We start from the raw sequence: 22,833 nt of genomic DNA, 5'->3' as shown, positions 1-22,833 counted from the left end.
GTGTAGGGTGGGGTGTGTTGGGGGAGCAAGAGGGGGTTGGGTATGTGTTCGTAGAAGGGGGAGGGGCTGTGTACAGGGGGGTTGTGGGTGGTGGCTGGGGATAGTCTGGTGGTGTATGGGGGTATGCTGGAAGGTGTGGGGTAAATGGTGAGCGGAGCAGGGGATGTGTACGGTGGGGTTTTGGGTGGTGTCTGGGGGCAAGGGGAGAGCAGCGGTTGTGTAGCAGGTTACTCTGGGTGATGGTGAGGGTCAGGGCTGTGTATGGGGGATCAGGTGTAGCGTAGGGGGTACTCTGGGTGCCCTGGGGGGTCAGTGCTGTGTAGGTGGGAGCAGGGTGGTGTAGAGAAGTGCTGGGGGGGAGTAGGGGTAGTGTAGGGTGCGTCCTGGGGGGGTCGGGGTGCTGGAGGGAAGAAGGGGTGTGTGTGGATGCTGGGGGAGCAGAGGTGGTGTAGAGGAGTGCTGGGGGAAGCAGGATCAGTGTAGAGGGGGAGTGGGGTATGGTTAGGATGTGTAGGAGGACACTGAGGGAGAGCAGGAGCGGTTTAGGGAGTGCTGGGGAGTGCTCTGGGTGCCCTGGGGGGGGTCAGGGCTGTGTATGGGGGTACTGGGGGGGATAGGGTGTGTGAATCGGGACACACTGGGTGGTGGGTGTGGATACTGGGGGAGCAGAGGTGGTGTGGGGAGGAGCGGGGGCAGGCAGGGGGGTGGGGGTGGTATGGGCTGGGTAGGGGGATACTAGAGCTGGTTTATGGGGGTGCTGGGGGGAGCAGAGTGGTGCAGTGCAGGGGGGTGGGGGTGGTTAGAGCGGGTAGGGGGATACTGGGGGGCTGTTTATGGGGGGACTGGGGGGAGCAGAGTGGTGGAGAGGCATGCTGGGGGCAGTGTAGGGGGTGGGGATGGTTAGGGCTGGGTAGGGGGATACTGGGGGGCGGTTTATGGGGGTGCTGGGGGCAGCAGAGGGGTGCTGGAGGAGCTGGGGGGCAGTACAGGGGCTGGGGCTGGTTAGGGCTGGGTAGGGGGATACTGGGGGGCGGTTTATGAGGGTGGTGGGGGCAGCAGAGGGGTGCTGGAGGAGCTGGGGGCAGTACAGGGGGTGGGGCTGGTTAGGGCTGGGTAGGGGGATACTGGGGGGCGGTTTATGGGGGTGCTGGGGCCAGCAGAGGGGTGGAGAGGGTGCTGGAGGAGCTGGGGGCAGTGCAGGGGGTGGGGCTGGTTAGGGCTGGGTAGGGGGATACTGGGGGGCGGTTTATGGGGGTGCTGGGGGGAGCAGAGGGGTGGAGAGGGTGCTGGAGGAGCTGGGGGCAGTGCAGGGGGTGGGGCTGGTTAGGGCTGGGTAGGGGGATACTGGGGGGCGGTTTATGGGGGTGCTGGGGGCAGCAGAGGGGTGGAGAGGGTGCTGGAGGAGCTGGGGGGCAGTACAGGGGCTGGGGCTGGTTAGGGCTGGTTAGGGGGATACTGGGGGGCGGTTTATGGGGGTGCTGGGGGCAGCAGAGGGGTGCTGGAGGAGCTGGGGCGCAGTGCAGGGGGTGGGGCTGGTTAGGGCTGGGTAGGGGAATACTGGGGGGCGGTTTATGGGGGTGCTGGGGGCAGCAGAGGGGTGGAGAGGGTGCTGGAGGAGCTGGGGGGCAGTGCAGGGGGTGGGGCTGGTTAGGGCTGGGTAGGGGGATACTGGGGGGTGGTTTATGGGGGTGCTGGGGGGAGCAGAGTGGTGGAGAGGGTGCTGGAGGAGCTGGGGGGCAGTACAGGGGCTGGGGCTGGTTAGGGCTGGGTAGGGGGATACTGGGGGGGCGGTTTATGGGGGTGCTGGGGGCAGCAGAGGGGTGCTGGAGGAGCTGGGGGCAGTGCAGGGGGTGGGGCTGGTTAGGGCTGGGTAGGGGGATACTGGGGGTGGTTTATGGGGGTGCTGGGGGCAGCAGAGGGGTGGAGAGGGTGCTGGAGGAGCTGGGGGGCAGTGCAGGGGGTGGGGCTGGTTAGGGCTGGGTAGGGGGATACTGGGGGGCGGTTTATGGGGGTGCTGGGGGCAGCAGAGGGGTGCTGGAGGAGCTGGGGGGCAGTGCAGGGGGTGGGGCTGGTTAGGGCTGGGTAGGGGGATACTGGGGGGCGGTTTATGGGGGTGCTGGGGGCAGCAGAGGGGTGCTGGAGGAGCTGGGGGCAGTGCAGGGGGTGGGGCTGGTTAGGGCTGGGTAGGGGGATACGGGGGGGCGGTTTATGGGGGTGCTGGGGGGAGCAGAGTGGTGGAGAGGGTGCTGGAGGAGCTGGGGGGCAGTGCAGGGGGTGGGGCTGGTTAGGGCTGGGTAGGGGGATACTGGGGGGCGGTTTATGGGGGTGCTGGGGGGAGCAGAGTGGTGGAGAGGGTGCTGGAGGAGCTGGGGGGCAGTGCAGGGGGTGGGGCTGGTTAGGGCTGGGTAGGGGGATACTGGGGGGCGGTTTATGGGGGTGCTGGGGGGAGCAGAGTGGTGGAGAGGGTGCTGGAGGAGCTGGGGGGCAGTACAGGGGCTGGGGCTGGTTAGGGCTGGGTAGGGGGATACTGGGGGGCGGTTTATGGGGGTGCTGGGGGCAGCAGAGGGGTGCTGGAGGAGCTGGGGGGCAGTGCAGGGGGTGGGGCTGGTTAGGGCTGGGTAGGGGGATACTGGGGGGCGGTTTATGGGGGTGCTGGGGGCAGCAGAGGGGTGCTGGAGGAGCTGGGGGGCAGTGCAGGGGGTGGGGCTGGTTAGGGCTGGGTAGGGGGATACTGGGGGGCGGTTTATGGGGGTGCTGGGGGCAGCAGAGGGGTGCTGGAGGAGCTGGGGGCAGTGCAGGGGGTGGGGCTGGTTAGGGCTGGGTAGGGGGATACGGGGGGGCGGTTTATGGGGGTGCTGGGGGGAGCAGAGTGGTGGAGAGGGTGCTGGAGGAGCTGGGGGGCAGTGCAGGGGGTGGGGCTGGTTAGGGCTGGGTAGGGGGATACTGGGGGTGGTTTATGGGGGTGCTGGGGGCAGCAGAGGGGTGGAGAGGGTGCTGGAGGAGCTGGGGGGCAGTGCAGGGGGTGGGGCTGGTTAGGGCTGGGTAGGGGGATACTGGGGGGCGGTTTATGGGGGTGCTGGGGGGAGCAGAGTGGTGGAGAGGGTGCTGGAGGAGCTGGGGGGCAGTACAGGGGGTGGGGCTGGTTAGGGCTGGGTAGGGGGATACTGGGGGGCGGTTTATGGGGGTGCTGGGGGCAGCAGAGGGGTGCTGGAGGAGCTGGGGGCAGTGCAGGGGTTAGGGCTGGGTAGGGGGATACTGGGGGCGGTTTATGGGGGTGCTGGGGGCAGCAGAGGGGTGCTGGAGGAGCTGGGGGCAGTGCAGGGGCTAGGGCTGGGTAGGGGGATACTGGGGGCGGTTTATGGGGGTGCTGGGGGCAGCAGAGGGGTGCTGGAGGAGCTGGGGGCAGTGCAGGGGGTGGGGCTGGTTAGGGCTGGGTAGGGGATACTGGGGGGCGGTTTGGGGGTGCTCGGGCGGGGTGTGGGGGGGCGGCCGCGCAGCACGTCCCGCCGTGTCTCCCCCCCCCCGCCAGCACCTGTAGCGGGGGGGCGGCCCCGGGGGAGGCGGCCCCGCCCCGCCCCTCGCCCTGCGGTTGGCCCGGCGGGCGGCCCATGCTAATGAGCCGGGCGCCTTAGGGCACCTGCCGGCGGGCTCCGGGCGCAGAGCCGCTGCCCGCCCGGCCATGCCGCGCTCCTTCCTGGTGAAGAAACCCTCCAGCACCCGCGTCCCCAACTACGGGCAGCTGGAGTCGCGGCAAGGTGAGGGCGCGCCGCGCCCCGGGGCAGGGCCCCCAGGGGGGCCCCCCGGCTCTGGGACCCGTCGCGGGGTGCGGGTCCTGCTGGGGGTCACCCTGCTGCCGGACCGCGACTTCCCTGCGCGCCCGGGCTGCTCCCCTTCCCACCCCGCCCGGTCTCCCGGCTTCCCGCGGGCGCTGTCCCGGGGCGCAGGCTCCCGCGGCGGGCAGGTTCCCCTGCGCCTCGCCTCCGGCAGCGGGGCGCCTCCTGGGGGTGACGGCGAGGGTCTCCCCGCCCCAGCGAGCCAGCCCCACCGCTTCCCGGGCTCTGGGGCTGGCGGCCCGGCTCTGCACCGCCGGGAGGAACGAGCGTCACGCCGGGCAGGGGTCGGCTCCCCCCTGCGCCCCGCGCAGCGCAGCGCGGCGGCCCGCGGGCGGGGGAAGCGGTGGCCCGGTCCTGCCGTGGGGCTGCCCCGGCGGCTGGGGGCGGGCTGGAGCAAAGCAGCGCGGGGGTGCGACTGCAAAGTAACCTCGCTTCCTTCTGCAGGGGGGTCTTCGGGCCGGGGGAGCTGCGGAGAGGGGCTCCCAAGCAGTTCAAACAGGCGGTCCCAGTGGGGGGCCCCCCTTCAGACAGGGGGACCCTCCCGATAGACCCACTGCTGTCATCTCATCCGAGTCCAGCAGGAGGGGGGGAGGGAGTATTTCCAGTCTGCTCCGGCGGGGGAGGTCAGAAATCTCCCCAGGATGGAGGCACAAGGGCTGACACTGGCCGTGTTGTGATTAACTTCCCTCTTGGACCTCCTGGAAAGTCCAGCGCGCTCCACTGAGCACCATGGTGGGCCTGATTCACCCATGGATAGATGGCCTGGGCCGTCTTCCCAGCAGGGGCCCCTTGGCTGGGGCAGGATGCCACCGGATGGGAGCCTTAGCAACTGCTGGAGCCAGTTCCCTTCACAGGTCCAGGACCTAGGAGACTGGGGCAGCAGCAGCAGGAAAGGTGGCCAATTCCATCAGGTAGAACAAGGCTCTGGCTTCTGCACTGAGGCTTCCCTTCCCTAGAGAAGGGGGATCATTGTGGGGAGTTAGATGGGTGGACCTTGGAGCTAGCAGGGAGTGCTGGGGCCAGCCCAACATCCTGGTGCTCAGCCTGTAAATAGCACTGCCCCAATAGCAGCCCCTGCCCCAAAGCGGTCCCCGGCTTCTCTCCACACAGTGCGTAAGGGCCGAGCAGAACAAACCCGCAGGGGGTGGAGGAGTTGGGGTGACCGTGATGCAGGGCCTGGTGTGTACACAGTGTGTAGGCGGAGCGGACTTTGGTTAATGGACACACGGGGGGAACTGGCCTTCAGCTCTGCCGTGCTGCTCTCCCCGGTGCACAGCTCCTGGCTAGGCGCGCCTGCAGGGCATGCGGGTGGGAGCCACTAGACAATGTCCATGGTTCCGTGTTCACCTGCCTCTTGCTTCTCCCCAGAAATCGATGGCGCGTGCCACGCCTGCGGGGGGCTGGTCATCCCCATCCTCATCCCGAATGACGGCGCCCCTTCCGCGCCCTGGGCCGGCAGCTCCATCCTCGCCCGCTTCTCCTTGCCTCTCCCACTGGATGGGGATACCAAAAGGACTCCCAGCACAAGCCCCCACAACCTGGAGATCAGCCTGGTGGACACGTTAACGGGCCGAGCGCCGGGCTCCCCTCTCAAAGACAACCAGAACAACCTCAACCTGCCCCCCGTCCTCAGCCTGCCCCAAAGGAGGCCACCCGACCCGGGGAGCCCAGCAGAGGGGCACAGGGGAGCCCAGGACAAACTGCAAGGGGCACGGGGCAGGGCAGCTGAGCCCCTGGAGAGATTTGAGTGCTTTGACTGCCACAAGTCCTACCACACCTTCTCCGGGCTGGCCAAACACCGCCAGCAGCGCTGCGTGCTGCAGGCCAGGAAGTATTTCACCTGCAAGTACTGTGACAAGGAGTACGGGAGCCTGGGAGCGCTCAAGATGCACATCCGCACCCATACACTACCATGCGTCTGCAAGATCTGCGGCAAAGCCTTCTCCAGGCCTTGGCTGCTCCAGGGACATATCCGAACGCACACAGGTGGGGTGCAGTGCCGGGGCGAGTCCTCGGGGTAACAGCGCAGGGCTGCACAGGGAGGGAAGCACCTTTCCTGTGTTTACAGGGCTCTGCCTGGCCAGTAACTTTGCACAACAAGCTGGTCTAGTTGGCTCGCAGGTGCATAGCGGGCGGTAGTGGAGGGCGGGTTGGGAGAAAATGGCTAATCTGTTGTTGTCCCCAGGCTTGACTGGCGGATCGGCCTTTTAATGTGGCATTCACAAAACAGCCTGCCAGGCCCAGTTGGGTTCAAAATGCTTGTATTTTGTATGGAGATTTTTTGCAGATCCCAAGAGTAAAAGATCAAACGCTGCAGACCAACCTCTGTACCTGGGACACTAATACTCTGTATCTGTATCCCAGTAGCACCTAAAGGCTCCATTTAGATCAGAGTGAGCCTTTGGCGTTAGGCGCTGTACAGAGACCCAGGATACCGCAGTCCCTGCCTTGAGGAGTTTACAGGCCAAGGGCTTGTTTTAGTACACTGGAGCTCCTCTCACTGCTCGCTCCAGGGGCCACAGTTGATGAGTTGTTGTAATCTGAGTGGCTGCATCCCCCCTGGAGCTTCAACTCCCCCTTGGTGGTGCGCCAGCTAGGTGGAGTTTAAAGTGTGGACGGGAGTCAGGGTAGGGGCAACGGGCAACGTTTGAGCTCTAGCTCCGGCCAACAGTGCAGAGATGACCAGCCCTAAGGCATCCTGCACAGACTTTACCTTTATGCACCCAAATAATCCCATTGGCTTCAATGGCTCTACCTGCATGCAGGAAGTTAAACAAGTGCATAAATCATGCCAGGATCTTGGAAGAAGAATCTAACCCCTTAGAGTAAGTAAGTAGATCCTCAGAATCCCATTTGCTCGGCCCTGTTTTGCTCTTTGTTTGCCCTTTGCATTTCTATTTGTTTGGACAATGCAAACTCAATGAACTTAGTTTTCCCCCTGTGAGTTTCAATTTATAACTCTTGGTGCTGTAATGTCTGGGTTACAGACACTGCAGATGAATGTTTAAAAACAACTGTTTTCATGGGAATGAATTTTTTTAAAGTATGGAAATCTTGCCCTGTTGGGTTTAGGTTTCATAAAAGCTTGTTTTAGCAAAACTAATATTTTTGTCACCATTTACCTTGATTGTGTCCCTTTAGTAGAAATATTTGCAGTATTTCCTACCTATTCCCTTAGAAATTGGATAACTCAAGTCAAATTGACTAGCAGCGAAGTAACCAAAAATCAGACTGACTAGCTTTGTTCCGTTATGCCAGATGAGAACAACATCCAGAGCAAATGCAACTAGTGAGAAGTAAATGATTTAAAAGAGAATTCTTCTGGTTTTAATAATCTTAGGTATTACGGATTGGGGGAAGGGAGGGGAAATTCCCCTCTCCTTTTAAAAAGATGTTCTCTACTCCATCCAGATTAGCCCTAATTCTATTTACTCATGGTGTGTTTATTGTAAGATTGTTGTGGTGCCTTTACAGTCTTGGTTTGCCCCCTCTTGGCTCACGTACTATGGCCTTGGGCATGTTGCCTCAGTTTCCCCATTGTGAAACATGGGTAATACTTACCTATCTCCAGGTGGGTTGTGAGGGTTGGTTAGTGCTGATAAAGTGCTTTGAAGATTTTAGTGCTGTCAGCAAAGAAAGTGGCAGAGGAGCACTGGTCGAGTACATTTCTTCTGCCTAAACAGTCTCTTGCCAGATTTGCTGTTGTGGGAAAGTTCCTCTTGTAATAGGAAGTGCTCATGCCATGTAGGCTGAGAAATCCAGTTACAAAGCTGGTTGTTCCGAAGTGGGAGACTTGCGATTTCCCCCCTCCCTGCACGCTTAAAATAGAGGTGGTAAACAGGAAACACAATACCAGTGCCCAATGCACATATCCCCCTCCATATCCCATGTACGAACCTAGCCCAGAGCTGTGCGTGAGCAGCAGTGCTCCTGCAGAGGATACACAATAAGCTGATGTTTGTCTCCCCGCAAGAGAGGCTGGGGGCGGGCTGGAGGCTGACTCACCAGTGTCCCCTTAAGCAGACAGCCCATCGGACATGAGCAGGTAATAGGATCCGGTTGCAAAGCAAAGGTTAGCGTGTGTGACTCTTGGGCTCCGGAGCAGGGCCAGTCCTGGTTCCTTTGTACAGGGCTCTGGGCACGGCACCTGGAATATTGCCCCTGGTTCTGGGCACCAGGATCGCAGGAAAATATGGACAAATTGCAGGGAGTTCTGAGAAGAGTGACCGATCAGCAGCCTGGCAGGATTGATTTACAAGGAAAGACTGAAAAAGCTGCATGCACCTAGCCTGGCTAAGCAGCACCTAAGGGTGGGAGCAGAGGAAGTGAGGGGCTACTCAGTGTGGTATATAGAGGGATAATAAAGGGTGGTAGTGGGGTGATTAGGTTGAAGCAGGGCAAACCTGGCAGTGAGCTGCCTTGGGGTGTGGAATATTCTCCCCAGGCGAGTGTTGTAAGCCCCATGGCTGGCAAATGGTGCTGGGAGGGGAATGATCTGGGCCTCGCCCTGGGGAGAGGGTCTGATGGGGCTTTTCCATCTCCAACTTCTACGTCGAAAGGGAGTCCTTAGATTGTGAATTTCAAGCCAAACTGTCTGGCCTGTGCTGGCTTCTGCAGCAGAGGCTAGGGGGGTGGCTGGGAAGAGTCACCTGGCTTGGCTTGGAGGGAATACAAGATCCTGACTCCCCTGGGTGCTGTGTCCCACCCCTGCTGCTACGATATGCTCAGGTGAAAGGCTTCCAGCTGGCAAGTCCATGCTCCCCCCATGGTGGAACGCTTCTGACATTTACGTGTGCAGTCAGCTGCTGGAAATGAGATTCCAGGTCTCTTGGGCTGTCTGTCCACCTGGCTCCAGTCTCCGCTCTTTCTTCCTGCTGTACAGCCCCCTTCCACATGGCAGGGAAGCGGAGCATTCCCCTGGTTACAACGGGCAGCGGGCTGGGCAGCCACTGGGATGTTCACAACACTCCCTCCCTCCTACTCCCTGGAAACCCCCTAACCCACCTGAGCGCCTAGCAACCCATGGCGATTGCCTGCCATTCGGCCTGGCCGCTGCACCCCACTGATTTCAAGGGGGAGCCAGGATAGAAGAGTTGTGTGGAATTTACTGCTATTTCTGGGACCCCAGGCTGCTCGGATCTCAAAGGACAACTGTACAAACCAGACCAGAGGCGGGACCGGTCCCTCCCCCGACCCGGCCAAGCCAGGCTGGTGCCCCGGGCCCGGGGCCTTGTCCAGCTGGAGCTGCTTGAGTGGGGGCGGTTCTCTCTGACAGTGTTGTCTTTGCTCCCCCCCAGGTGAAAAGCCCTACAGCTGCTCGCACTGCAGCCGCGCCTTCGCCGACCGCTCCAACCTCCGCGCCCACCTGCAGACGCACTCGGACGTCAAGAAGTACCAGTGCCGGGGCTGCTCCAAAACCTTCTCCCGGGTGTCTCTGCTCTCCCGGCACGAGGAGGCTGGCTGCTGCCCTGCATCCTGACGCCCGCTGCCCAGGGCCGCACCAAGCGGTCAGAACAAGGAAACCCACTGTAGACCTGGGCATCTCCGTGGGAGCTCCTGGCATCCTGCCACGCTGTGGAGGGTGCGGGTGGATGTGTGCTACCGGGGGAGAAGGCTCCGGTTCCTGGTGGTGGTGGAGATCTATACCCATCTTCCAGCTTTGTGTCTTCAGCTGAATGGCACCAGCTTTGCAGAGGGCAGTGCTGGAGGCCTGGCAAACGCATTGCAGGAATGGCTTGGTTCTGTCTCCATGCAGGCAATGCCCTTCAGTTTGCACGTGAGGAAGGGGAGTGGAGACTGCGTTCCAGGCTAGCTTTGAGCTCCTTGCCTTGAGCTCTGGCTCTCTAGGGGTGAACTGGATCGCCCCCAAAGCCCCAAGCTGCATCCACTCTACTCACCTGCCTTGGAAGTATGTTTGTCTGCACCCATTCAGCTGGGCTGCCTGAACGGTGCTTCAAGCACAGCCGCGCCGGAGGAATAGCCTCTAGTCATTTCTGCCCCTCTCCCATCCTTTGCATCCAAGAGTCTCCACCTCCCTCATTAGGGGCTGGGACGTCAGGTTACCTGCAGCCAGTGGGAGCTGTCCATTCCCCACCTGCATGCTGCCACTGCTCCGTGGCTGCCCCTGTGGGATCTGTTGTTGCACATGGGTTCAGTTTGATTGCCTGGTGTCTAATAAAAAATAAAACTGACAGTCTGCAAAATGAACTTGTCTTATTGCCCAAAAGAGGATGGGGCCAGCGACTTCTCACTGCGAGGGCGCAGGTTGCTTGCTGCCCCACCTTGGTGACACACCCTCCTAGCCTTGTTTCACGATGCATTGCTCCCCCCCAGCCTCAGCACTTATCTGATCGGGGTTACTTGTATTGCAGTAGCACCCAGAACCCTAGCCATGGGCCAGGATCCCAGTGTGCTAGCCTCTGAAACACAGAACAGAAAATGGTCCCTGCCCCAAGGAGTTACAGTCTTAAGTATCAGACAAGGGGCAATGGAGGATAGAGACAGAATAGAAGAAACAATGAGACATTGATTGGCAGAAGTCTCCAGGGCTGTGCGTAGTCATAGCAGAGGAACTGCTTCTGTGCTCTTTGGCTTTCAGACACTCTCTTACCTCTCTCCCAGGCATCTGCTTCTCCCCATTCGTGGCACAGTTTCACTCACCTTCACCACTTGGACACAGACATGTCCTCCAGCCCCAAAACATACGGTGTCTTGCATTGTTAGCAGCTGCTGGAAGGACAGCTCTCAGGTCTGAAATCTCTGCTGTTTGTGTAGGCTTTGTTCTTTAAGGACCTTGTTTACGTAGGCCTACGCCAGTGTGTCATGCACCCCTGCTTTTGCTTCACTGGCAGTCGTGCTGCATTCACAGCTGTGCTCGGAGGTAGCAGAAGACCCATGGGACCAGGCCCCCACATCTCCTCGTTGCCTATCTGGGTGTGCTCTGGTCCCAGCCACAGCCAACCTGGCACCACACCGCAACTACCATGATGAGGGAGGGGCTCACTCCCTTTTACCTCTTTTTGTGCCTATAGGGCCAGATTTCCAAGGGCTCGGTGCCCACAACCGGCCCTATCTTTCCATGCTGCTCCGCTCTTGTTGCGATGCTTTTATAGCCAGATCTGTCTGAGAGCTTCTGCACCCAGAGCGATCTTGAAAAATCTGCCCTTAACCTTCAGTGTTCTCTGATCTTTTCTTGGAAAGAAATCCTAAAGCCAGGAGTGCTGGAGGAACCCCTCAAAGGGGCTGGGGCTCTATCTTTTGGATCAATTTTCCTGTCTCTCCCTCTGACTTAAGCACTTGAGCCCTTCCCTCGGGGAGGAGCGAGCGAGGGAATGAATGATCGGGTGTAAATTCTTCAGCTAAACTCTCTGCATTTCCAGAGGGGCTGTCAGGGGTCAGCCATCATGTGAGTGTAATTTGGTATAAAATTTTACCGATTGGGGAGGGGGGAATGGGTCCTAGGCAGGGAGGGATTTGCTGCAGCTCTGCACCAGGGATGGCACGTGGAATTTGAATGCATTATCTTGTTTTGCCCTATTCAGTGTTATGTCTTCATCTCTTAATTTTTTAAACAGGAAGCAGAGGGCCTGGACCTGAGGCTGCTTCCATGCAGGCAGTATAAATAGAAGCAGGGGTATTTATTTTTGCTGATCGCTGAATGTAATTTCAGTGGGCAGGGCTCTCACATATCAGATTCCTGGCCTGGTTTTCTTTTCTCCCAAACTGCACGTGCCCCTCTGCCCTACCCCAAACAGGGTGCTGTCACAGTTGCTGCTCACGTTCCTGGGCTGGATGAAGGCCGAGGCCCTAGATTGCTACTCAGGACCCCAGCTCCTGGAGTCAGGATTGCAGCTTGGGATTTCATTTTTTTTTGTTTGTTTTTTTAAAGCGTCTCTGTCTTGTGGTTGCAAAGAAACACTTGAAAGGGGAGTCTGGGGGTAACCAAAGCAGTGATGTCTGCCTGTGTCTGCTGAGAGCCTGAACCGATAGCTCTGAGAGCTGCTGCCTGCCCTGTGCATATGGATGGGTGTTCACACCAAGTCCTCTCCATGTGGCAGCAGATGGTTACAGCAGGCTCCGCCCACCCTCTACAGATACACCTTGACTGCTGGGGGATGTACTGGGGCTCCCCTGCTGTCCCTCTTGCCTCTCTGACGATGGGCAGGGGACCCCCTGCTGCCACTTCTGTGGGACAAGGGGGCCACATGCTACTGGCCCAGTCTGTCTGGGAGCAAAGGGAGCGGTGACTGTTGCCACGGCCACTCCGAGTTGGGGAAGGGCTGTGGGGAAAGGGCAGTGACGGGGCCCTACATTGTGTGCATTGGGCCCCTGGCCCCATTTGTGGCCTCATGTGTTTTGTGGCTTTCAGCTCCTCCTCGCATCCTGCTCAGTGGGGGCAGCATGAGGCAGGGCTGCAGCCCTGTCGGATTTCGGGGGGGGGCTGTGGGAATGCCCCCTTCCCTTCTGGGGTCTTAGAGATGAGCAGGCATTTGGCTCTGGAAGTTACCTATCTACCCCTTGAGCAGGTCAGGGCAAGCTTCCCCCCCCTTCTCCCCGGGGGCTAGGGAGGGCGAATCTCTCTGTATCCCTGCTCCTAGCCTGTCTGCCTGCTCCTCCTCTTCCCTGGTGTAGCTCTAAGCTCTGCGGGGCAGGACTCTGCTTGTGTTGGACACAGCTGACTGTGTCCGTGCTGACTGCTGCTGGTTTCGGAGCCCTGTGCAGCTGGTTAAACTTCCAGACCCGTGGTGATCTTAGTCAAAGTTCCCCCAAGACAACGGCTCATGGGGCTGATGCAGTTAAGGTATGTCAGTTTCATAGCCAACGAGCGAGTCATGAGGCCAGCCTCACGTCCACCCACCTCTGCCTGCCCTCACCTGAGGGATCAGGTCTCCATTTTGCAGCTGGGTGAACCAGTGGTGGTTTGGCAGTGTGATGTGGACAGCCCCTTCAAGATGCTGTGGGTGGACGATCTGAGCCAGGCAAGCCACCACCCCAAGCGCTTTGAAGAACAGGGGGCCGGGTTATGTTGTTTCAGCACAGAGAGCAATGGGCCAGGCACCTCATACAATGTGCAGTGGAAGTCCTTGCCCCAAAGGGCATGTCGTGCCAGAGAGGTGTTTTCCCCCCACCCTGCACACATCAGAGATCTCAGCTACTCATCCCTAGCTGTGTGAGTGGAGAGACAAGACTTTGGCACAGGGGGGAAGCTGCTTCTGTATTTTCATGGGTCTGGGCTGTTCCCTGACCCATTTGCTCTGCTGGTGGCAGAGAATAGGTATGAGACCTGCCCAGTACCAGCTGTAGAGTGGGCAGCTTGTCTCCAGGGGCCTTTTCTGTTGTACAGCCAGGGCCTGTGCGCTAGGCGCTGTACGGACTCTCCAAAGGGCAAACCCTGCCCCAAGGAGCCAACAAGCGCCGTGACAAAGGGAACTCAGGGCTGCGGGGAGGGGAAGCAACGCAGGGAGCCGTGAAACAGCTCAGCTCAGGGCCATGTCGTCATGGGATGCTTCTCAGTGTAGAACCCCGCGTCCCCCCCTTTAGCGGCTATGGAAAGCTCCGTATGAAAGAGCCCGCGTGTGTTTCCTTAGTGGAGATGGCAGTGTGTCTGGGTGAGCGGCGGTGTGGGGGCTGCTGATGTCACTTTCCTGGCCCAGCAGAAAGGCAAAGCAGAGCTAATATGTATATTTTGGGCACCAGGCGGCTTGAGTGGGGGGTTATAAATAGAGCCCAGAGGCCTAAAGGAAGCTATATTGTGAATTGCATTCTATTCCTAGCGCCCCATGTCTAAATATGTCCATTGCACCTGTCGCCAAGCGGGGCAGTGGGGGAAAGAATCTTACAGGCTCTAAAATAAACCCGAATGTTTTCCCTTCTCCTAACGGTGCATGGAAAATACGTATAAATATATCCCCGGGCTGGGGGGAGAGGAGCAGACGGGGACCCTGGCAGCCAGCCAGCCCTGGGTGCAACAAGGGAGAGCAGGATCGGAATGAATGAATGAGATTTTCCACTCTGCGGTGGTTAGGCTGAAGCTGTAAACAGCGTGTGGGGCCTTCTCCCCCCATCATCTCTGGGCCTCCTGCACACCCAGCCCATCCTCCCCACGGGGCCTACAGGGCCCCCCGCCCCCTTCTCTGTTCCCCTCTATTGCCTCTTTCCTCTGGGCTATCTGCCCTCCACCCCAGGCAGCTGGGCCCCTTTACCTTCCTCGGGGCTTGGAAGGGCAGTGCCTAGCTGGGCCATGTGGGTCAGCGCCTCTGCACTTCCCTCTGAGAGGACAAAATCCACCCTCCTGGGGGTTCCCTCTCCTTGTACAGAGGCTGGGTGGGAGATGCTGGGCCTGTGCCAGCTGGCCTAGCAGAGCCTGGGACCACCCATGGGAGCCACAGAGCCCAGGGACCAAAATTTACCAGAGCCCATGGCTGCAGGAGCCGTAGTGGGACGCTCAGCACTTTATACCTGCTTCCCCATCGGTGCGCCCACGCGACCCCTACTTTCCCCATCTGACAGCTGGGGAAACTGAGGCACAGCCTGGCCTCAGAAGGGGCACACACAGAAGGAGTCAGGAATCTCCTTCCCTGCCCAGCCCATTTCCAAGCCCCACAATCCCCGTTAGAAAAGCGATGCCTTGCACTGATGTGCTAGCAGTGAAATGGCTGTGCTGCACGGAGCCAATGGATGGGGTGGTCTTTGTGCCGAGGCGCAAGCGTGGCAGGGGTTCTCCTTTCCATCACTCCCAAACCAGGCTGATCTCCCCTTCAGTACAGGCCACCGGCTGATTGCTAGGGGGAGGCTGCTGGGCTCGCAGCTTGTGCGTGCGCGAGGGGAGAGAGAAGAAGCTTGCGGCCTGCAGACAGAAAGCCAGCAGCTCTGAGACATTTCCTGAGTGAGGTCACCAGGAACATAGTTCTGCTTTCGAGGGCGCTGCATGTGTCTGGCTCGGGCCTTCTCCCTTCCCCACAGCGGCAGAGCGGCGACCGTCTCATGATACGGGTGGGAAGGGGAATGAACCAGGGCTGGCTCGTCCAGTGCAAGGAGTGACCTCCCCATGAGCTGGTGCACCTATGGATGCATGCACGACTCGTCAGAGCCAGATCTGGCATGTGCACATTAATCAGGAGCAGAGCCCATTGTTCGGGGGGCTGGGAGCACTGGTCACGGATAGCATGGAGCCATTTCTCTGCGTTTTATAGTTGGACAACCTGCCTGGCCCATTTCACGCCCCCAACACACCAGGCGCCCGTCCTGCTCAGGGTTTTAACTGGCGGTGGATGTTCGGCACGTTTACAGGTTTCTGCAGCTTCTCAAAGCAATTGCCCACGGCCGCACTGTTTTAGGAAGCAAAGGAATACAAGAAGGGAGTTAATTTATGTGTCGTGGCAGGAACTGGCAAACCAGTGGGGCTGCCCAGAAGGAATCAAAGTCACAAACTGGCAAGGTGGCAGCTGCACTCACCAGCTTAAAGAAGATTTGGTTGTTAACAAGCTACACTTTTAAGACCAAGCTACAAACCTTCCAGTCCAGGGTTTATCTCCACCTTACCCTGTGGAGGTGAAAGCCGGAAATCCACCAAAGATCCAGACAAATCTCGGAATGCCTTCAGCGGCAAATGTCTTAGGAAAACACTCGCTATCAAATGGAATGACTTTATAGCAAATGCCAAGATTGGTCAGAGTTCAACGGCTCCTTATCTCTAAAGAATCAAGCCAGAGCAGTTGTGCCAGGGGCATCCGGAGGAATGTGCAAAAGGGGTGGCCGAAAGAATCCAGCTGCCAAACAGTGCTCAGAGGGAGAACTTGTGGGACTTAACACAGAGAAGGTACAAAGAGCAGCCTGGGATAGGCAGGAAAGGTGAGCCCTGTTTGTGCCTCCAGTGACATCTGACGGTGCGGGAAGGATTCTGATTCAAACAACCCAGGAATGTTCGCTGTTTGAGAATAACGGACAGCCCATGTGCTCCGTGAGGAGCAGCCTGTGTTGATTTCTGGGGCTTGGGCACAGGAGGTCCCTTAGCAGAGGAGTGAAACTTTCTTACCAGAAGAATGAAGAGTAATGCACCTTGCTACCCGACCCCCTGACACTTTCAAGGTCCTCACAGTACAGTTGCTCACTACGGCCCAGTGAACAACGTCACATCCAGACTGAGGGCCGTGTTTGCAAATCAGGCTTCTGCTCATCATCCACAGAGCTGTCGTGCAACAGGGGGTGAAAACAGATTTCTCCCACTCTGGTAGACTCTCCCCAGGGAGGGTGTGGCCTAAACTGCAGCAACCTGTCTTGAAATAACCAAACGGGAGTGCGTTGTGTCTAGGGGGAAGTCTGGCCCCTGGCATCTTGCACCAGAGTGCAGAATTACAACTGCTGCCTGTAAATTATGCACTAATTGCTTGTGCAGATCCTCTCTCCTGGGGGAGAGTGGCTGGGGAACCGCACCCGTCTGTCTGCCTCACTCTTGTCAGAGTTCAGTAAATCTGCCCGTAAGAGCTGGTATTTAATTTACACATGAGAAACAATCCTATTACTGTCCCATTAAGGGGGTGGCTAGTTTTTGGGGTGCTCTAGTGATGGTGACGCTGCCCCGTTGACACGGCGCTGAACTGCCATGGGTTCAGACTGAGTGTTTGGGATCTAGAGGGAAGGGTTCATGGCTCTAGGAGGTGAGAATAGCATCTCCCTCCTGGCTCTGCACCAGTGGATTGGCGCGTGTCTGTTTAAATTGCCTCTCCCAGGTGCCTTGCGATCTAAGGTGCTGGTGTTATTTGACGAGCGTAATGCTGGGTGGAGAGCCCTGGTGAGCTGGAAGGGGCAAAGCAGTGGGGAAGCGGGGTGTTCGGTCTCCAGCACAGCCCAGGCCCTAGCTGAGTGCGCCAGACCCCAGCGCCCCTTCCCCCTTGCCTTTCACGCCATTCTCTGGCCGTACCTCCTGCCCCTCTATACACATATGGGTGGGGGAGCGGGATAGTGGCTAAAGCCTGGGACTGGGAGCCCATGGCTCTCCTTGGCTCTGGCATGCGGGGTCTGTGAAATGGGGACTGTGAGAGCAGGGGTGGGAGAGGCAGATCCGCAAGCACCTGCCAAACTCTTTCAGATGGTCGGATGGATCCTCCTCCATCACTTGCTGGCTTTAAGCCTGGCTGCCTTCTGGGACATGATGCTGCAGCCAAGCCCAGGTTGCCGGGATCAGGACCAGGGTAACTGGGGGGAGCTCTGTGGTTACCCAGGAGGGCGGTGGGGTGGAGCTCATGGTCCCTTCGGCCCTTAAACCCAATCTATGAGGGGAAGGCCAAAGTCACGTCCTCGCTCGCCGGCTCTGGGCAAGTTGGAAATGATCGGATCAAGGTGTGGGCCGGGGAGGGACTGGCACAGGGTTGTGACGGTTGGAGATGCAGCACGGTTCGCTCCTTTGCTCCCCAAAGCACCAGCCCCTCGATCAATATCCCCTGCAGTGGAGCCTGGCAGAGGGAGGGAGGGGCCCCTCTGGTGAGTGTGACGACCTGTCTGAAAATAGCCGCGTGGTTCCTAGCTATTGCCAGCTGCCCTGGGCTGGGCCTGCCCTCCACTTACTATCTATAAGCAGCTGGCAGGCCCCTCTGGAACCACACAAGTTTCCAAGGCTCTGTTAGCACGTTAGTGGAAGCGGCTCAGATGCCAGGGAGGGCACCTAGGAGCTGGTGAGGCAATCGCTGGCTGGTGCTGGGTGGTTTGAGCTGGATCACAGCGGCGGGCTCCGCACCCCCACGCTGTGCAGGGCAGCAGGCGTCCCCGCCGCTGGGAACTCCTGCTGCTGTCTAGTGTGACGGGCAGCAGGGAGCCGGCTGGATTCCCAGAGCCTGGGGCAACAGCCTCTTGGTTTGCAAGTTGCGCGTGTTCGATCTGGGATCGTTCCCGGGGCAATTGGGTCGGAGCTTCCCGGGGCCAGAGCCCACGTGGTGGCAGGGAGGGCTGGATCACGGATTGGCCCAGTCTGTCAGCAGTTCTTCATCAGATTCAATCTGGACGGGTACCAGGTGCCCAGGTCTGAGTCAGGCCTGCTTCCCATTGCCCACCTGCGGCTTCTCCAAAAGCTAACCCCGAAAGCCTAAGGCAACAAGGGCATATGGGACAAGCCACAACTGTCACTGATTTCAGTGTGTGTGTGTGTGGGGCAGAGGGTGTCTACATTGCTGACGCTGGGGCTGAATTTGAGCCTAATAGAGAAATTGACCTCGCTAGCTGGGTGCCACAGGTGGCTTTTATTCCGTGAGTCAGGGCTGAGCCTAGAACGCCCCTCGGCAAAGCCACGGGGTGTGAGGCTGGGCCAGCCCTAGTGCCTGCAGGGAGCAGCAGCCCTTCACCCCCTCCCCAAGACATAGAAATCCCTCTCCCCCATTGCATGGATCAGCAGCATCTGCCGGGCGGGTTGCAGCTGGAGCGTGACTGAGGCTGCTGCAAAGCTGATGGGTTAGCTGGGAGAGCACAGGGCAAGGGCTGGGGGTTCTCCACTCAAGCCCCCGCCCAGCCTGTATGGGGAGGAGGAGCCTTTCAGAGAGGCACAGGGCCAGCTCCCCAGCTGGGGTAAATTGCATGGCTCCACTGAAAGCTATGGTGATTTACATCAGCCCATGGCTCTCGAAGGGGGCAGGCTGAGATGGGACACTGACAGCCCCTTGAATCCTAGTGAGCACACACAGTTCTGTCGCTTTGGACTCACCGGCTGGGGAGGAGGCTTAGTTCAGCACCAGAAGTGAGCCCACGTTTCTGGAACTCTTCGGTGCTCAGACGCCATGGTGATGGGCTTGCACTTTCGGGACTGAGCTGAGGCCGAGCCCAGCCATAACTCAGCGCACAGTGACGGTCATAGCTCCTGTGCCCCAGGCCAGTGAGAGGTTGGTGGATCCACCCTTAACTGCAAATCCGGAGTTGTGGTGACCAAAGGTAATGGGGTCCAGGTGAGGACAAGAAATGAACGGCCAAGGTGGCAGATTCAGAACCCGTCCCAGGGAATGCTTTTTCACACGACACGGAATTAGGCTGTGGAACTCACCGCCACAGGGAGCTGAGGCCAAGAATTTAGCCTGGCCATGTGTACAGCTCTCGGGAATAGACTAGCCAGAGTTGTTATGATGAGTGATGATAATGCTGGCAGGGAGATTACATCTCCCGTTCCGGGGCTTGAGCCGATTTCTAACTATCAGAGACCAGATTATCCCACGTCTGCGGCTGCGTCACCTGCCTCTGGTACTGGCTGCTGTTGGGGACGAGACACTGGATCAGATGCAACTTGGCTCTGATCCGCTCTGGCGGTTCCTAAGTTCCATACGTTCTGATAAGAAGGGCAGCGGAGAACCCTGTGAATGAGTCACCCTCAAGGCACTCAAGGGGCAGAGCCGCAGGTTTCCTTGGCACGCCCGGCTCTGCCTAAACTGCAGGACAACAGGGCATCAGTCTGGAGGGATGTGGAGCTAACTGCAGGGCTCTGCTGGGACCAGCTTTGCTTCTTCAGTGGTTGTTTTACCACCTATGCCAGGGTTTCCCATTCTGCCTGAGGGGGATCAGCTCTAACGTGCTCCAGCTATTAACCCACCAAGCAGGTGTGCGCTAAGCAAGGCTGCTATTTTTAGCCAGACCCAGTGAATCAAGGCTGGGATATATTTATCCTGGGGGTTGGGTGCATGTGTGTGTGTCTCTCCTAGGGCTGGGATTTGCTGAATACTTTCCACTGTGAAGGACTGGAGGATAAAAATACCCCTCCACCCCCCCCGGGGGCTGGCTGGGTGAATGAGGCTTTACATGCACTTGTTACCTGCATTTCTCTGCTAGGTTCATGTAAATACAGGGGCAAAAGTTTGTAGCTGCTTGTTTTGGAAATTCGTTAAGGATGCAGAGCAAGCCGGGCTCCTCAGAAGGTGGCAGGGGCAATTTGCCCCCCCCCCACATGGCGAGGGAGCTGTCTTTGTTAAAGGGGGCGCAAGGACTGAATTTCAGCTGTTGCCCAGGGGATGGGGCATCTGCTCTTTCTGGGGGGCGAGGAGGGGGAAATTTGGAGCTAGTCCCCTAATAATCTTCCATCTAGCACTGATCAGATGGCAGCTGGAATCCCGTGTTCCTCAGTGCCAGGAAGATGTTGCAAAGGTCAAGGGAATTCAGAAAGCAACTAAAAGATGCCGAAGAGATGAAGGCAGAATCAAATGATCCTGTGTGGCCTGGCCAGATGGTGACTGCAAGGGGCATGAGATAACCCTGGGAGCTGCAGGGGCAGAGCAGGGCTAGCTTGGTCTAAGGGACAGGCTGCTGGGGATTCCTCCGAGCCATCAGTTGCCCAAGAAGTCAGTCTGACACCAGTCTCCTCACTCTGGTCCATGGGTGGCAGGTGAACCCCTGCTTTAGGGAGGCTATCCCCTGGCCCCCCTCCTTCCACCTGAGCCCTGCCCCCTGGAACCCTGAGGCCCTGCCCCCATGGCTGGAGGAGCCCCGAGCCTCCCTCCCTGCAGCCGGAGGAGCCCCATGGCCGGAGGAGCACCAGCCGGCCCACACCAACCGGCCCGAGTACCCAGCCACCAGCTGGAGCAGAACCCCTGCCAGCTTCAGGGGAGAGGGAGAGCGAGGGTGGGCGGAGGGTGGGCAGGGCCACAGGCCTGGGTTAGGGAGTCTTAGCCTCCCCAGCCTACGATACCCACCACCCATGCTCGGGTCCCTGGATCTGGCATACAGCAATGCTACGCTGAGTTGATCAGACTCAGTGTATGGTGAGTACAGGCTACCCCACGCAGCCAGAGTTACACAGCAAACCTCTTCCTTCATATGCACGTGCACATCACATTGCATCTGCTGTACACTGCATCCCACGTGTCGGGATTGGCGCGGTCCCTTGTAGGGACCAGACCCGGGGCAGCATGCTCTGTTCCCGCACGGGCTGTGCACGCCTTACTCTGCGCCTCATCTCACATGCCAAACTTATGTGATCCCCTGTAAGGGGGTCCGTGGGTGTCCCCCTTTATCTTAGCTCATACAGACGTTCCGCTTCCATTGACCTCCCTCGTTCGGTCTCCCAAGAAATGAGGCCGTGCCGTGTCCCATTACTCACGTCAGCCCAGGCCTACGGGTAGCCGGCTGTGATGGGACATTGGAAAAAAGGAAAATATGATAGTAATATTCACCATCACTCAGAACTCTCCCCACAGGCCTGGACAGAGCCTTGGAGATCAGACAGCAGGGAACAAGGGCTAGAGTGGCCGGGATCCATCCCCCCGCCCCCAAAATGATTTATGGATAATTATTAGCACCCCCAGCAAATGGAGGGGAGGCTGGGGCTCGGGTCTGTGCTTTGCTGTGGACTCTGAACATTGGGTCTGTTCATATAGAGACTATCAAGCCAATGGATTGTCTCACCGGGAATTACCCCAGTGTCAGGGGAAGTCCCCGGTGTTGCGCAGAAAAGGTTCTAAGCTGTCCCCCTCCAGCAGCTCCCAGTCCAGGGATGGGGCCAGGGATGAGAGAGGGTGGAGGAAAGGAAGGGTGGGTCTGTGCTGCTTCTGTTCTGGGCTGCAGCTTGGCCCTGCTGCACCTATGGGAGGCCGTCACAAGTTAGAGCAGCTCCTGGCCCTGGCCCTTGACCCCTGCAGCAGGCCGGAATTCAGGAGGGGCAAAGCTCACCCGTGTAGCTGAGCTGATGGGGGTCAAGATTCTGAGCTGGGAAGGAAGAACCCTGCCCCCCTGCCCCAGGAAGGAGAGTGAGATGGGACCTTTGGGGCTGCAGGACTGAGAGAAGAGGGAGCATTTGTTATCAAGGAAGCCCTGGACTTAGTAGGTGTCTGGGGCTAATGGGCAGGCACCTGCTTCCTGGAGCGGTGACAAAGCTGAGGAGAGGACTGTGTGTGTGAGTGTGACTGTGAGTGAGTGAGTGTGCGTGTGCGCACGCAGTGGGTGTGAGGTTAAGGATGCGCCTCGGGACCCCCAGCGCTCACCCCCGTCCTCCACACCCCATTCGAGTGTCATTCCCTTTGCCGGTGGCGTGATCGGGTGAGAACTATGCCCGGAATCCAGAGAGCTGGGTAGGTATTTAAAGTGCATAAATAAATACGGCAGCTGGTTCGTCAAGGAGCAGCGGCCCCCCCAGAGAGCTTAGCAGCCCGTGCCCTGCGCTGGCCCCCCAAGGGGCGAGCTGTGCTCCTTCTAGGGGCGCAGCAGAGTATGTGGGCAGACCCAGCAAAGAACAATTCCCCGCAAAGTGGAGGCGCTCTAACCAGTGGGCATCGCTGTCTGCAATGCTGTTGGAGAAACGATTAGCGTCTTTGCTGCTGCTGCTTCCCCACCTGGGCGGCTCGCGTCTCTCAGCATTCCACTCCCATCCATGGCATGTCAGGCGGGCCCGGTACCGGCAGTGCAGCAGGCGTCACCTCCCTGGGTATGCCTGGGCCGTCCAGTGGCATGGCCAGTGTCTCGTGCACGGCTCGCGGCCAGCGGCCTGGCCAGTGTCTTGTGCACGGCTCGTGGCCAGCAGCATGGCCAGTGTCTTGTGCACCGTGTGCGGCCAGCGGCATGGCCAGTGTCTCGTGCACCGTGTGCAGCCAGCAGCATGGCCAGTGTCACATGCACGGCTCGTGGCCAGCGGCATGGCCAGTGTCTCGTGCACCGTGTGCGGCCAGCGGCATGGCCCGTGTCTCGTGCACCGTGTGCGGCCAGCAGCATGGCCCGTGTCTCGTGCACGGCTCGCGGCCAGCGGCATGGCCAGTGTCTCGTGCACGGCTCGTGGCCAGCGGCATGGCCAGTGTCTCGTGCACGGCTCGTGGCCAGCGGCATGGCCAGTGTCTTGTGCACCGTGTGCGGCCAGCGGCATGGCCAGTGTCACATGCACGGCGTGTGGCCAGCCGCATGGCCAGTGTCTCGTGCACAGCTCGCAGCCAGCGGCATGGCCAGTGTCTCATGCACGGCTCGTGGCCAGCCGCATGGCCAGTGTCTCGTGCACCGTGTGCGGCCAGCGGCATGGCCAGTGTCTCGTGCACGGCTCGCGGCCAGCGGCATG

The 22,833-nt window shown here is 59.2% G+C and overlaps 1 protein-coding gene across 1 annotated transcript; it reads left to right on the top strand.

Annotated features, from left to right (window-relative positions):
• Nucleotides 1-3,646: 3,646 nt before the first annotated feature.
• Nucleotides 3,647-10,020, top strand: SNAI3 (snail family transcriptional repressor 3). The gene is made up of 3 exons (XM_073308488.1): nucleotides 3,647-3,755; nucleotides 5,202-5,819; nucleotides 9,131-10,020. The coding sequence occupies exons 1-3, from the start codon at nucleotides 3,680-3,682 to the stop codon at nucleotides 9,310-9,312; spliced, it is 876 nt and encodes a 291-aa protein (XP_073164589.1). The 5' UTR covers nucleotides 3,647-3,679; the 3' UTR covers nucleotides 9,313-10,020.
• The last annotated feature ends 12,813 nt before the right edge of the window (nucleotides 10,021-22,833 follow it).

The sequence above is a fragment of the Lepidochelys kempii genome, chromosome 12 (assembly GCF_965140265.1).
Source record: "Lepidochelys kempii isolate rLepKem1 chromosome 12, rLepKem1.hap2, whole genome shotgun sequence".
NCBI lineage: Eukaryota > Metazoa > Chordata > Testudines > Cheloniidae > Lepidochelys > Lepidochelys kempii.
Note: the sequence above shows the minus strand (reverse complement) of the source record. Positions and strands in the feature narration are given on the sequence as shown.